The 12,397-nt window shown below is 60.1% G+C and overlaps 1 protein-coding gene across 4 annotated transcripts; it reads left to right on the top strand.

Moving 5' to 3' along the window:
• The first annotated feature begins 265 nt into the window (after positions 1–265).
• On the top strand, positions 266–11,233 carry SLC4A11 (solute carrier family 4 member 11). Of its 4 annotated transcripts, none has more exons than XM_061210377.1 (20): positions 266–324; positions 2,127–2,171; positions 4,471–4,623; positions 4,760–4,806; positions 5,089–5,320; positions 5,400–5,484; positions 5,724–5,847; positions 7,256–7,471; positions 7,548–7,641; positions 7,741–7,866; positions 7,946–8,059; positions 8,150–8,282; positions 8,548–8,621; positions 9,056–9,320; positions 9,397–9,503; positions 9,606–9,774; positions 9,865–10,038; positions 10,251–10,446; positions 10,531–10,700; positions 10,829–11,233. In XM_061210377.1, the coding sequence occupies exons 2-20, from the start codon at positions 2,141–2,143 to the stop codon at positions 10,890–10,892; spliced, it is 2,574 nt and encodes an 857-aa protein (XP_061066360.1). In that variant the 5' UTR covers positions 266–324; positions 2,127–2,140; the 3' UTR covers positions 10,893–11,233. The 4 variants fall into 4 exon arrangements, with proteins under 4 accessions (XP_061066360.1, XP_061066362.1, XP_061066361.1 ...); XM_061210379.1 differs by lacking the exon at positions 266–324 and adding an exon at positions 634–755 and having other exon boundaries at positions 4,492–4,623; XM_061210378.1 differs by lacking the exon at positions 266–324 and adding an exon at positions 634–755.
• Positions 11,234–12,397: the final 1,164 nt, after the last annotated feature.

The following is a 12,397-nucleotide window of genomic DNA, read 5'->3' as shown; positions in this document are numbered from 1 at the left end:
GAGGATTTACCGCTCGAGCAGCCGGGATGAATGGAGGGGGCGGGGCCCAGGAGGGCTGGGCCCAGCGGAGGCCCCCTGCCGAGAGGAGGAGGTGGGGGCCCGGCCAAGAGCTTAAAGCCGAGGGCAGGGAGGCCCTACCCAGACCCGCCTCACTGCCTCAACTCTGAGGGTCTCCGAGCTCACCGAGCTTCTTCCGAGAAACTTCACAGCCCCGCTCAGCCCCTAACGCTCAGCGCGCGGGCCCGAAGAAGCCCAGTCTACGCGTTCTGGCTAAGTCGCCGCGGGCTCCCGGCAGTAGCCCGCCCGGGCTGAACAGGAGCGCGGGTGAGGGCGCGGGGCGGGCGGACGGGACCCCGCCCGGGCCGCGCTGGGGAGGACCGTCGGCGCGGCATTAGGACCCAGGCGCGGCGCAGGCTTGTGTCACCGGCTCCAGCCGCCGGCCCGCCTTGGACGCCGAGGTCGGGGTCCCGCGGCACCTGGTGAGGAGCCAGGGCGTGCGCGCTGGTGTGCAGCCGTCCCGCGGCTGATCGCTGGGGCCATGGCCGCGGCCACCAGGCGCGTGTTCCACCTCCAGCCATGCGGTGGGTGCCTGCGGCTGGAAGGCCGTCCGGTCTCCGTCGCAGAGGCGTGCTAAGCTGGGACGCGGAGCCGTCGAGGCGCTGGGGGGAATGCGGACGCCGCCGGCCTGCACCGGCCCCCGGCGTGGTGGGCGAGAGGGTCGTGGGGGCTTCCCAACCGCGACGGGGGTGCCCGGGGTGAGTTCAGCCGCGAGGGAGTGGGAGCCCGGGTGGGTACGCGGGTGGCTGGGGGAAGCCCAGGACGACTTCGTGGGCACTGCGCGCTTGGCTTAACGCCGTTTTGAAACTCTTAACAGTTTTTGAACCTACGAGGTAGCTGGTGGAGGGGTGGGGGGCTTGCAAATGGCGGGGCGGAGTTGCGGGGTCCCTAGCACCTCGAGCGCCAGGGTCTTCGCAGCCGGGCGTGCAGCCACCTCGGAAAGCCTCATTTTACGTTCTACCCGACACCTTCTCGCCCCTGGCGCTGCGCGGCAGCCTGCCCACTCTTAGGGATCCTTGGGCCTCTGACGGTCCCCTGCGCGGCCGCAGCAGTCTCTCCGTCGCCGCTCTGACACCTGAGGGCCAACCCGGGGTTTGTACCACCATCTATTTACGTGCACTTGAACCGCCCCGCATGGGAGTAGCATCCCCACCCTTGCATACCCTCGTCATCCTCGTCCTTTGTCCATCCCTGCAGCCTCTGGTGCTAGCTTTACTGACCCCGCCCCTCCCTTCTGGATGCCGCCCGGGCTCCCGCCCCGGGAGTCCGTCCGCATCCTGCCCCCCGACCCCCAGGGTCTCCGAGTCTGGAGGCGCTTTCCTCTCGTGCACGCGGCCCTTCCTGTCGCTTCCTTCCTCGCACAGCGAGGCACAAACAGCCCGGACCATCCATCCGGGGCCCGGCGCTGAGAGCGCGGACAGCTCTGTTCCTCCCCCCCACCCGCCCCCCACCCCGCGGCATCTCCCAAGAGGACCAACGGCTCCGCCTCCCAGGAGAAAGTGGGTGGTGCTGAGGGCAGAAGGCCGTTGCCGGGTCGCCCCCGTGTGACCCCTGGCGCGTGAGGTTGGGGGCAACTGCACGTGTGATGGGTGTTGATGGCACCAGGGACCGACGTGAGAGTGAGAGCCGAAATGTGCTGGCAGAGCCCCAGCCCAGTTACTGGGCTTGGCAGCGAAGGCTTGAGAGAGGGAGGCCGGCTTCCACAGGGAAGGTGGCCAGACAGGTCTCCTCCCTCCAGACTCCTGCAACCAGCGAATCCTTCCTTCCTTCCCTGGGTATTGTTAATTACTCCTGGAGAAAACATGCTGAGAACATCTCCCCGTCTGCCTCGGTCCTTTGCCACCTGGGCAGCCCCTAGCAGATGGGCTGAAGAATAACAGGCCTCGCTTCCTCTGGCTCCTCAAGGAGCCCCTGTCTTGTACTGTCCCCTGCTCCTTTTTCTCCCAGGGTCTCTGGGAAGGGTAAGAAAGACTCAGCAGGGTTGGTGTGGGGTGGGCAGCAGATGTGCCCTGGAGACTGTCCGGGGCTGGTGCATGGAGCTGGTGACAATTCTTTGGCTTGCCTTGCAGAAAACTCTTCTATCATGTCGCAGAATGGATACTTTGAGGATGCAGGTGAGTACATTTCAGGTATGGGTGTGTGTATATAGAGAGCTCCTTGGTCAAAAGTCTCTAGGGGACCTAGTCCATCCACCTGGGTACTCATGGTCCTCTGCTGGGGCTGGGATGCCTTTGGATTCTACCCTCCAGAAGGTTGTGATGTGGTCAGAGGGGCAGCTGACACTGCCCTGGACTCTGGCAGATCTCTGGTGGTCCTGTGGTCCTGGGAGGGCAGGCTGCTCCCATCCTGCACTATGTGGACCATCTGATAGCTCATGGTTTTGCTGTTACAATGCTCTGGTTGTCTGGCCAGCTTTTAGGCTAAGTGTTGTGTGTGCCCACATTCCTCAGACCCCACCGAGCCCTGTGAGGGAGGGGCTGCCATTGTCCCTCTAAAGAATTGTAACCTCTCTGCACCTCAGCTTTCCCTGCTTGCACCAGCCTGGCTCTCTCCCTCCCCACATCTCTGGGCTGGCTCTCCTGAGCCCGGATTCGGGAGCTGGCCTCAGAAGGGTGTTTAGTGGGACAGTGCTTGGACACAGTGGTGATGTGCTCCTACCCAGGGTCCCCAGGGCATGGTGACTGCATGTGCCAGGCTGCCGGTGGGCAGGTTAGGTATGTGATTGGGCTATAGGGTGGAGATAGGGCACGCATGGCATCCCAGGAGCCTTGCAGGGAGCTGGTAGTGTCTGCTGGGTAGGTCCTAGATAGAGCCCAGGATAGGGGAGAAGAGGGACAGTGTGAGAGGCATGCCGGGGAATAGTGGGTGCTGGTGGGGGTGACAGAAGGGAGGTTGGGACAGGTTGGGGCTGGGGAACCAAGCAATCTAAGCAAAGCAGGTCTAGAATTGGGGAGGAAGGTGTTTTTCATGGACATGAGCTCCATGACAAATGGGGGAATGACATCTTTTGACTTAATAGTTCTTCTCTGGGCTCTGGGTGCAGTGCAGACCTGGAGTTAGGGGTCACCAGTCCATGAGAGCCTTGACAGGGGAGGCCTAGTGCCTCCTACCCAGAAAGGGCCCAGGCTGAGCACAGCACATTGGGGGAACAGGGCCTGGGATGTGCAGAGGAAACCAGTGGGAGGGAGTGGAAGTGAGTCAGGGTGAGTCACTGCCTGGCAGGTGGAGGCATGCTGTTGACCCGTCCCTGTTCCTGCACAGGTGTTTTTCAGGCATTGGTGGGGGTCTCAGCTACAAGGGCTCCTGGGTGAATCACAAGTGGTGGACCACAGTGGACCCACAGGACAGTGAGGAAGAGGTGTCAGCTGGGCCAAGAGTAAGGCAGGGAGGGCCCTAGGTGGACTTGCCAGAGGAGGAAGGGTCTGTCAAGCCTTGAAGAAGGCCCTCCAGGGAGGGAAGCCCTCAGCTTGGAGGACAGGAGCTGGCATGCCTGGGGTGCTGGCCGCCTGGCCTGAGGAGTGAGAGATTGAGATGGGCGGCGTGGGACTGGGCCTGAGGGGCCAGGGGAAGCAGGGCTGGCTCAGGCTGTCATCCCAGAGGCTGTGGGGAGCCCCAGCAGGACTCAGGGCAGATTGGAACTTTTGCATGTCATCAGGAAGGCTTCCTATAGGAGGGGGCCTGTGTTGGGGGGCAGTTGCAGGAACTGAGAGGCAGACCAAAAGAAAGGGGCAGCAGGCTCTGTGCTCTGGAGTCCCAAGGTGCCATAACATGCCCCTCACCCACCATGGGTGGAGGCCTGAGATGAGGGCTCCTCTGGGGTCCTGTCACCTCTGTCTCTGGCTCTGTTTGTCTGGCTGTCTTGCTTCCTGGGCCTTGTCTGATGTTGGGCTAAGGTCTCTCAGCCTCGATGCTTTGCCCCACATGCCCTCCCTGTGCCAATGAGGTCCGGATACTGCAGGGCTCTGGCTTTCCTTGAGTCGCTTCTGGGGAGCCAGACAGGTCCAGGTCCCGCAACCTGGAGGTTCTGAGAAGGCAGGGGCCAGTCAGTCTTAACTACATCATTGTACCATGTGCCTGGCTCAGTGTCTGTGGAATGAACATGTTCTTTCTCTAGCTAAAGGATATGTGTGGCACAGAACAGTGCAGGGTTCCCGCTGCTGAAGAATGTTGGAGAAAACCATTGGGTGGGGGGTGCCAGCTGGCTGCCATACTCAGGGGGCTGGGCTAGGACCAGATATTGGGCCTAGCTGAGGCTTACTTCCTAGCCTGCTAGAGGCCTCCTTTACCACTCACCGAGATTGCACCAAGTGGGACAGCCCAGGGACCCCTGCTCCTTTGGCTTGGAGCCCCTTTGTCCTGTGTGTAGCCAGGCCCTCTTGGGGGGGTCTCTCTTGGTGGTGGTTGGGGCTCCAGGCTACCTCAAGTATGACGCAGATGATGCCTCTGAAACCCGTGAGGAGAGCCTGGGGGATGAGGCCTTCGACACGGTCAACTCCTCCATTGTGTCTGGCGAGAGCATCCGTTTCTTTGTCAACGTCAACCTCGAGGTGCAGCCCACCCAGTCCGGTATGGGGGCTGTAGCAGGGACGGGTCAGGGGAGGCACGCAGGGGACTGGGGACTGGGCAGATATGGCCCCGCTCCACCGAGAGAGACCTGAAGGGCTGGGGCCGCCCCCTGAGCCCTCCCGCTTTCCTCCAGCAGAGAGTGAATCGCCTGGCGGCTACGGGCTCCTACACACCTCCCGCAAGGTGAGTGGCCCATCGACCGGATGGAAGACATTTGGTCCTGGGCCACTAGCTGGGGGTGGAGGTGGTTGCTTCCCTGAGAGAGCTCACACTGCTGCTGGATCTCACACTAGCCCAGGGCCCGGCTGCTGGGGCCAGCCACGCTGGTCTTCTCTCCGGGAAGGGGGTGTCGGGTCCTGGTGGGCAGGGTCAGCCGGGGACCACCACAGAGGAAGGACCCAGACAGCGACAGGAGGTCTTTCTTATTTATGGGCCTGTGTGGTTCTGTGTGTGGGGTCCCCACAGTACCTGAAGTTAAAGAACTTTGAGGAAGAGATCCGAGCGCACCGGGACCTAGACGGCTTCTTGGCACGGGCCAGCATCATCCTGAACGAGACAGCCACCTCCCTGGATGACGTGCTACGGGCCATGCTGTGCCGCTTAGCCCAAGACTCCCACAACACCGAGCCCGACTGCAATTTGGACCTGCTCATGGCCATGCTTTTCACTGATGCCGGGGCCCCCACGGAGGGTAAAGGTAAGGGCTGTCCCTCTGCCTGGGCGGGAGGTCAGAGAGGTGGGGCCATCTGACCCTCCTGTTCCTTCCACTCTGTCAGCAGTTCACCTACTGTCAGATACCATCCAAGGGGTCACTGCCACAGTAACGGGGGTGCAATACCAGCAGTCGTGGCTCTGCATCATGTGAGTTGCCTGGCCGCCACAACTGGCCTCCCCATGTCACCTTGGAGCCAGGCATCCAGTCCCTGTGGAGGCTGGTCCGCTCAGTTTGGGGGGAGAGAGAGTGAGGAATCCATCCCATTTGGTCTTTTTTTTCCTCCCTAACAGAGGTCACTGGGGTCATAGTTGGGGACTCGGGGAGGGGGTGCCCCAGCTCCCAAGGGTGGCAACTGTGTGCTATGTGCCCTCTCTGTCCCTGCCAGCTGTACCTCCAAGGCCCTGCTGAAGCGGCATGTGTGCATCAGCCGCCTGGTTCGCCCGCAGAACTGGGGGGAGAATTCCTGTGAGGTGCGGTTTGTCATCCTGGTGCTGGCCCCACCCAAGATGGTGAGGAGGGGTTTCGGGTGGCTGCTCTGTTTCCCAGGAAGGAGGGTTCCAGGTTACCCTGCCCTCTTATTGGGGGCATCTCTCCCAGTGCTGGAGGCACCACAGTCCTGGCCTCTGAAGGCCACATTCTCACCCCCTCTGTTCATCTCCGCCCTACTGGGGTTTATTTGAAGCATACTTGCTAGGTCTTCATCAAGCCCTAATTTCCCCAGAAGTTGCCCAAAAAGTTGTATTTCTTTCCTGACTGAAAAGAGATACTTTTTAAGATTATTACTGTTCAAACATAGGGGCCTTTCTTTGGCCTGCCCAACCCTAACTCTTCTAGTTGGCTATGATTTGTTGACCAAAGATCCCTACTCCTTCCTGGGGCATTTACCCCCTGGCCAGGGGCATCTCGCTTTTGTGGGGGCTGAGACTTATACAATTTGGGGAATCTTCTTTTATAGAAAAGGATTTTAAAATCATGAATAGAAAATGGCTAGGGCCCCTCCCCAGCCCTGGGAAGGGCCTTAATGCTTAAGATTCCATTGGCTTCTTGATGATCCTGCCCCTGCCTCTGGTGTAGACTCAGAGCTTCGGATGGCCCCTCCCCAGGCTTTCTCTAAGCAAAGGGGGTGCTAACGGGATCGTCCCTCCCAGGGCTTTCATAGACATGCTGTGAATCTCTCCAGATGTTACTGTGCTGGGGAGAGAGGAAGGGCATTTAGGGCAGTGGGCAGCTCATGGGTCAGAGGGAGTGACAGCTGACAAGGTGGCCAGAACAGCTGGAAGGAATAGAATCCCTAGGATTGAGTGGCTAGACTGGTGCCTTGAGACAGACCAGCCATCCTGACACCTGGCTCCTCCTCGGGGGAACAAGCCTGTTCTAAAGCTACCAGAAATCAGTGTGCACGGTGCAGCCCCGGGACTAGCTTTGGACAGCACGGAGGGGTGGATGCTGCCCCCAGGGGACCTAGGTTGGGGAGGTGAGACAGGCTGCTGTGGTGGAGGTTGAACACTGAGTTCATGGACAGGGTTGAGCTTGACCAGGCAAGAGGCAGAAGGCTGGATGGGCCTGGAACCCCTCTGCAAATCATAAACCAGCCGACCGTGCAAATGCCACCAGTGAAAAGTAGCTGGGTGAACATTTTTTTCCATCATCATGATTTCATTATCCACAATTACACAGATTTAATACCTGAGTTTATTAAAAAAAAAAATACTAGGTTGATGGTAGTTCTAGTGATCTGCTGACCTGGTGGAAATCGTGGCAGGGTCCACTATGCTTGAACTTTGGGGGACTACACCAGGTCATGGGGAGAGCACCTGCCACGTGTGTGGGAATGTCTGTCCGTGAGTGGCCAGGCTGGGGCTGGGCACCCTTCGCTCTACAGTGGCTACAGATGTGATTCTCTTGCCCCATCCCCAGAAAAGCACCAAGACTGCGACGGAGGTGGGACGCACGTTTGCCACCATGTTCTTAGACATCACCTTCCGCCAGAAGCTCCTGAAGACCCGCACGGAGGAGGAATTCAAGGAGGCCCTAGTACATCAGAGACAGCTGCTCACCGTAATGAGCCACTGTCCGAGCATCAGGATGAAGGACTACAGCATGAGCTCCATCTGCACCCACAGACCCCCGCAGGTGCAGGGCAGAGGTGGCCTGGGTGGGCAGCACGGGGCAGGGACACAGGGCTGATGGGCTCATGTCCTCTTCCCAGCCCCCACGGCACAAGGACTTTCTCCCCATGGGGAGGGGCATCCGGGAAGACATCGCCCGCAGGTTCCCTGTGTACCCGCTGGACTTCACTGATGGTAAGTGGCCCGTGGCCCTCCTGGAGCTCAGCCTGTAGCTCAGGCCCCAGGCCTGTCCTGTGTCCCCAACACACCCTCCGCCCTGTCTCCCATTCCTAGGCATTATCGGGAAAAACAAAGCTGTGGGCAAATACATCACCACCACCCTGTTCCTCTACTTCGCCTGCCTCCTGCCCACGATCGCTTTTGGGTCCCTCAACGATGAGAACACGAACGGGGCCATTGGTGAGGGGTTGGAGCCTGGTGGGGCATGCCGGGTGGAGCCCAGGGCCACGGTTCCCCCCTGACCGGCCCGCTTCCTCAGATGTACAGAAGACCATAGCTGGGCAGAGCATCGGAGGCCTCTTGTACGCACTCTTCTCCGGGCAGCCGCTGGTGGTGCTGCTGACGACCGCGCCCCTGGCCCTCTACATCCACGGTGCAGTGGGGGCGGCAGCGGGGAGATGCTTCCTGAGGTCCCTGGTCCCAGCCTGGCCCTGACTGCTCACTCCTATCCCGCCGCCTGCAGTGATCCGTGGCATCTGTGATGACTACGATCTGGACTTCAGTACCTTCTATGCATGGACAGGCCTGTGGAACAGTTTCTTCCTCGCGCTTTATGCCCTCTTCAACCTCAGCCTGGTCATGAGTCTCTTCAAGAGGTGACAGGGCCTTCCCTAAGCTGCTGGGACTCGCAAGCAGGAGGGAGACCAAGGCCAGGGGCCTGGGTCAGCCTCCATGCCAGCCTCTGAGGCCCTGTTAACCCTAGAGCAGATGGGGTGCCCCACCATATCACTGCTCCAAGGGGAAAGCCTGGGACCCTGGTCCTCTTCATGGCAGGAGGTAGGGGGCCATGCTGAGGCTCGGGGAAGCCTCCCCCCTAGTAACAACTCACCCCGTCTTATGAGGCATATCCCCTGCTGGCAGGTCAACGGAGGAGATCATTGCTTTGTTCATTTCCATCACATTCGTGCTGGATGCTGTCAAGGGCATGGTCAAAAGTGAGTGTATTGCCGGCGGCCACCTGCTGCAGGGGAAGCTGGGTTGAGACGGGGGGCTATGGACTGTGCCCAGAGCAGCCAAGAAGCATGCAAGCGCTAAGGTTGCTTCCATGCCCCAGGGTGCTCTGGGAGCCATGACTGGCCAAGACCAGCAGGCCCACATGCTAGAGGGTGACAGAGCTGCCCTAGGCAGGATCAGAGGCACTGGGCCAAGCAGGATTCGCTGTCAGAAATGGACAAGGGCAGGCTGTGGGGTGGTGGGTAGACAGGCAGGTCAAGGGGTCCTGGCTGACAGAAGGCCAGCTCTCTCCCCTCCTCCCCCCAGAATCCCTTCCTCCCCTCGGGGCTCCTTCACCCCCACATCCAGGAGGAAGCTGCTGGGGCCCAGGATCCCAGAGCCCAGATGGCTGAGTCCTGTTGGCCTGTATCCATAGTCTTCCAGAAGTACTACTGTGGCCACAACCCTGGGAACTACTACGAAGATAGGTCTTCCCCGGTGAGCCTGCTGGGCCTCAGCCCCAGCCTCAACAGCAGCCTCCACGCTGCCCTCAACACCAGCCTCCTGGCCGGCCCACCAGAGCTGCCTTCAGTGGGCAGCCAGGGCCCCGAGCCCCTGGCCCGGGACACGGCTGTGCTCAGCCTCCTCATCATGCTGGGGACACTCTGGCTGAGCTACACCCTCTACCAGTTCAAGAAGAGGTGAGGGGTGCCCCCTCAGGGTGAGGGGAAGGGAGCACAAGCCGCAGGCCACGCTGACACCCACCTGCCTCCCTAGCCCCTACCTGCACCCCTACATGCGTGAGATCCTGTCAGACTGTGCCTTGCCCATCTCAGTGCTTACCTTCTCCCTCATCTCTTCCTACGGCTTCCAGGAGATTAAGAGTGAGTTGGGACTAGGCGTGGGGTGGGGTGGGGTGGGGTGGGGTGGGGTGGGTCGCTCTGTGGGGGAGGAAGCCTTGAGCAGGGGCCTGTACCCGGCTGCAGTGGGCAAGTTCCGCTACAACCCAAGCAAGAGCCTGTTCGAGATGGCCGAGATGCACTCGCTATCCCTGGTGGCCGTCAGCGGCGCCATGGGCCTCGGCTTCCTCCTCTCCATGCTCTTCTTCATCGAGCAGAACCTGGTGGCTGCCTTGGCTAATGCCCCGGAGAACAGGTTCGCAGGGCTGGGGAGGGAGGGGTAAGCATGTGTCCAGCCCTCCAGGGGCCACGGGGCTTTGTCCACATGTGACCCTGCCTGCTGCAGGCTGGTAAAGGGCACTGCCTACCACTGGGACCTCCTGCTCGTCGCCATCATCAACACCGGGCTGTCTCTGTTTGGGCTGCCCTGGATCCATGCTGCCTACCCCCACTCCCCGTTGCACGTGCGGGCACTAGCTTTGGTGGAGGAGCGTGTGGAGAATGGGCACATTTATGAGACGTGAGTGTGAAAGTGGCCCCTTGAGACGTGAGACCAGAGTCACGTGGACCCTGAGGTGGGGGGTAGCCCTGGGCCACATATGACCTAAGGAAGGATATGGCTTGTGGGATAAGGGCCCAGAAGTAACAGAGCCCAGGAAGCACATGTGACCTGGGATGGACACGGCCCTGTGGACCAGGCCGGAGGTGACCCAGTGCACTGGAACCTCACAGGATTGTGAGTGTGAAGGAGACGCGGTTGACCACCCTGGGCGCCAGCATCCTGGTGGGCTTCTCCCTCCTGCTGCTGCCCTTCCCGCTACAGTGGATCCCCAAGCCTGTGCTCTACGGCCTCTTTCTCTACATCGCGCTCACCTCCATCGACGGCAACCAGCTGTTTGCACGTGTGGTCCTGCTGCTCAAGGACCAAGTGAGTGTCTGGCCCTGAGAGTGAGGGGTGGGGGTGGGGGATCTGGCTGCAGACCTGCCCACACCTGGCCCCTGCCACCCACAGACCTCGTACCCACCCACCCACTACATCCGGAGGGTGCCCCAGAGGAAGATCCACTACTTCACAGGCCTGCAGGTCCTGCAGCTGCTGCTGCTCTGTGCCTTTGGCATGAGCACCCTGCCCTACATGAAGATGATCTTTCCCCTCATCATGATCGCCATGATCCCCATCCGGTACGGGAGGGTGGACAGCAGGCAGGAGGGACTCGGCTGGGCGGGAGACGGTGGGCTGGAGTGGCTACCCTCAGCCTGTTCCTCCCTGACCCAGTGCTTATCTTCCTGCCTGTTCCCCCTCCCCTCAGCTACAACCTGCTGCCCCAAATCATTGAAGCCAAGTACCTGGACGCCATGGACGCTGAGCACTGAGGTCCTGGCTACCAGGCCCTGGCCACACCCCATCCGCCCATCCCTCTGGGTCTTCCCAGGCTGGCTCTGTGGCTGTGTGTGGGTATCTTAGGGTGCTGCTCTGTGCTGCACCCCCTCACAGCTGTCCCAACCGGCCTAGGGTGTCTGGGCATTGAGGGGGCTCCAAGGTGTGTGTCTGCTCCTCTTCCCATTAGCCTTTTGCTTTGGGTCCGGAACTCTGCTCAGGGCAGCTTCTGCCCAGGGTGGGACTAAGCAGGACGGATTTTCTTTTGATAAAAGAGCCTGAAAGAGAAACCATTTCCTTGATTGTGTAAGGAACTTGCTGTATGCACATTAGAGAATAAAGCTCCTGTTTCTATGCTTCTACATACCGCCTCCATCCATGCTGCCCTGCCCCAGCCTCTGAAGGCCACCTGAGGGCCCTGAGGAGGGAGAAACCCTCCCGGGGAAGTGGGATAAAAGGGACTGATTTGTTGAGTGCCACCTAAGGGCTATTACTTCCAGCTCCACACAGTAGCTCAACAGGGAAACGTGGAAGATCCAGGAGGCCTTTGTTCTGCCATGTTGCCAGGAACCTGCAGGGAAAGTGGGCTTGGGGCCAGTGAAGAGCCCAGTGGCTGGTAGGGTGGGATGAGCACATTCACGGTGCTGCTTGCAGGATGGGTAAAGTTTAAAGGGGACAGAAAGTGTACTGTGCATCCAGGACAGAACTCTGAGGAAGCAGCTGAGGAGCAGACACAGAGGGGTGCCCTGCTCCAAGTGCCACGTGGCAAGTGATCCTTCTTTGGGGCCCCCACCCCAGTAGCCTGTGTGTTTCCTGCAGGTGGGACTGTGTCCAGGATCACCAGGCAAAGAGTAGGCAGGCCCCCCAGCACCCCACACCTGAGCTCCAGCCGGACACCACCCACCCCAAGCAGACAACTCAGCGGAGGCTGAGCACCACCACCGGCACTTCCTGAGGAAACAACCCAGCTGGGCTTCACAGACGAGAGGGGAGCAAAGGGATGAGGTCTGGTCCTCACCCACACGTGCTGATGAATTTTAGGGGAGGAAACAACTGTTAAATCTAGGCCCTGGGCCGTGCTGCTAGGACTGAGGAGGGGATGTAGCTTAAGCCTGGGAGTGACACACCAGCATTAAGGACCCCAACCTGCTGCACACAACACGCTTTTCTGATTGTCCTTGGGGTTGGGCACCTCCTCTCTACCAGAGTAACACCTGCAGGAAGGCAAGGGAGCCACCCTGGGCCTCTGAAGTCCCTCCCAGGGAAGGGCTTCACCAGGACACAGTAATGGTCTGGGGTAGCTGAGCCGGGCCACCTGAAGGGCTCAACTCAGCTGGCCCCCCAGGCTGAACCGTGGCATGTCAACCCAACTGGGGTCAAGAACTCCATCCCTCCTCCCTGCCATAAAAATGAACCTGGCGTTATAACCATAAACCAACATTTTAGCTGCTCTAATGTACACCAGAATAAAGCAAAAGCACTCAACACCCCACACTGCCCG

The sequence above is a fragment of the Eubalaena glacialis genome, chromosome 13 (genome assembly GCF_028564815.1).
Source record: "Eubalaena glacialis isolate mEubGla1 chromosome 13, mEubGla1.1.hap2.+ XY, whole genome shotgun sequence".
Lineage (NCBI taxonomy): Eukaryota > Metazoa > Chordata > Mammalia > Artiodactyla > Balaenidae > Eubalaena > Eubalaena glacialis.
Note: the sequence above shows the minus strand (reverse complement) of the source record. Positions and strands in the feature narration are given on the sequence as shown.

Excerpts from the sequence above, each read along its gene's own strand:
- SLC4A11 (XM_061210376.1), top strand. The coding sequence starts at position 2,141 with ATGTCGCAGAATGGATACTTTGAGGATGCAG. Across the intron at positions 4,624-4,759 it reads GGTGCAGCCCACCCAGTCCG|AGAGTGAATCGCCTGGCGGC; the intron begins GTATGGGGGCTG and ends TTCCTCCAGCAG. Across the intron at positions 8,622-9,055 it reads TGTCAAGGGCATGGTCAAAA|TCTTCCAGAAGTACTACTGT; the intron begins GTGAGTGTATTG and ends CTGTATCCATAG.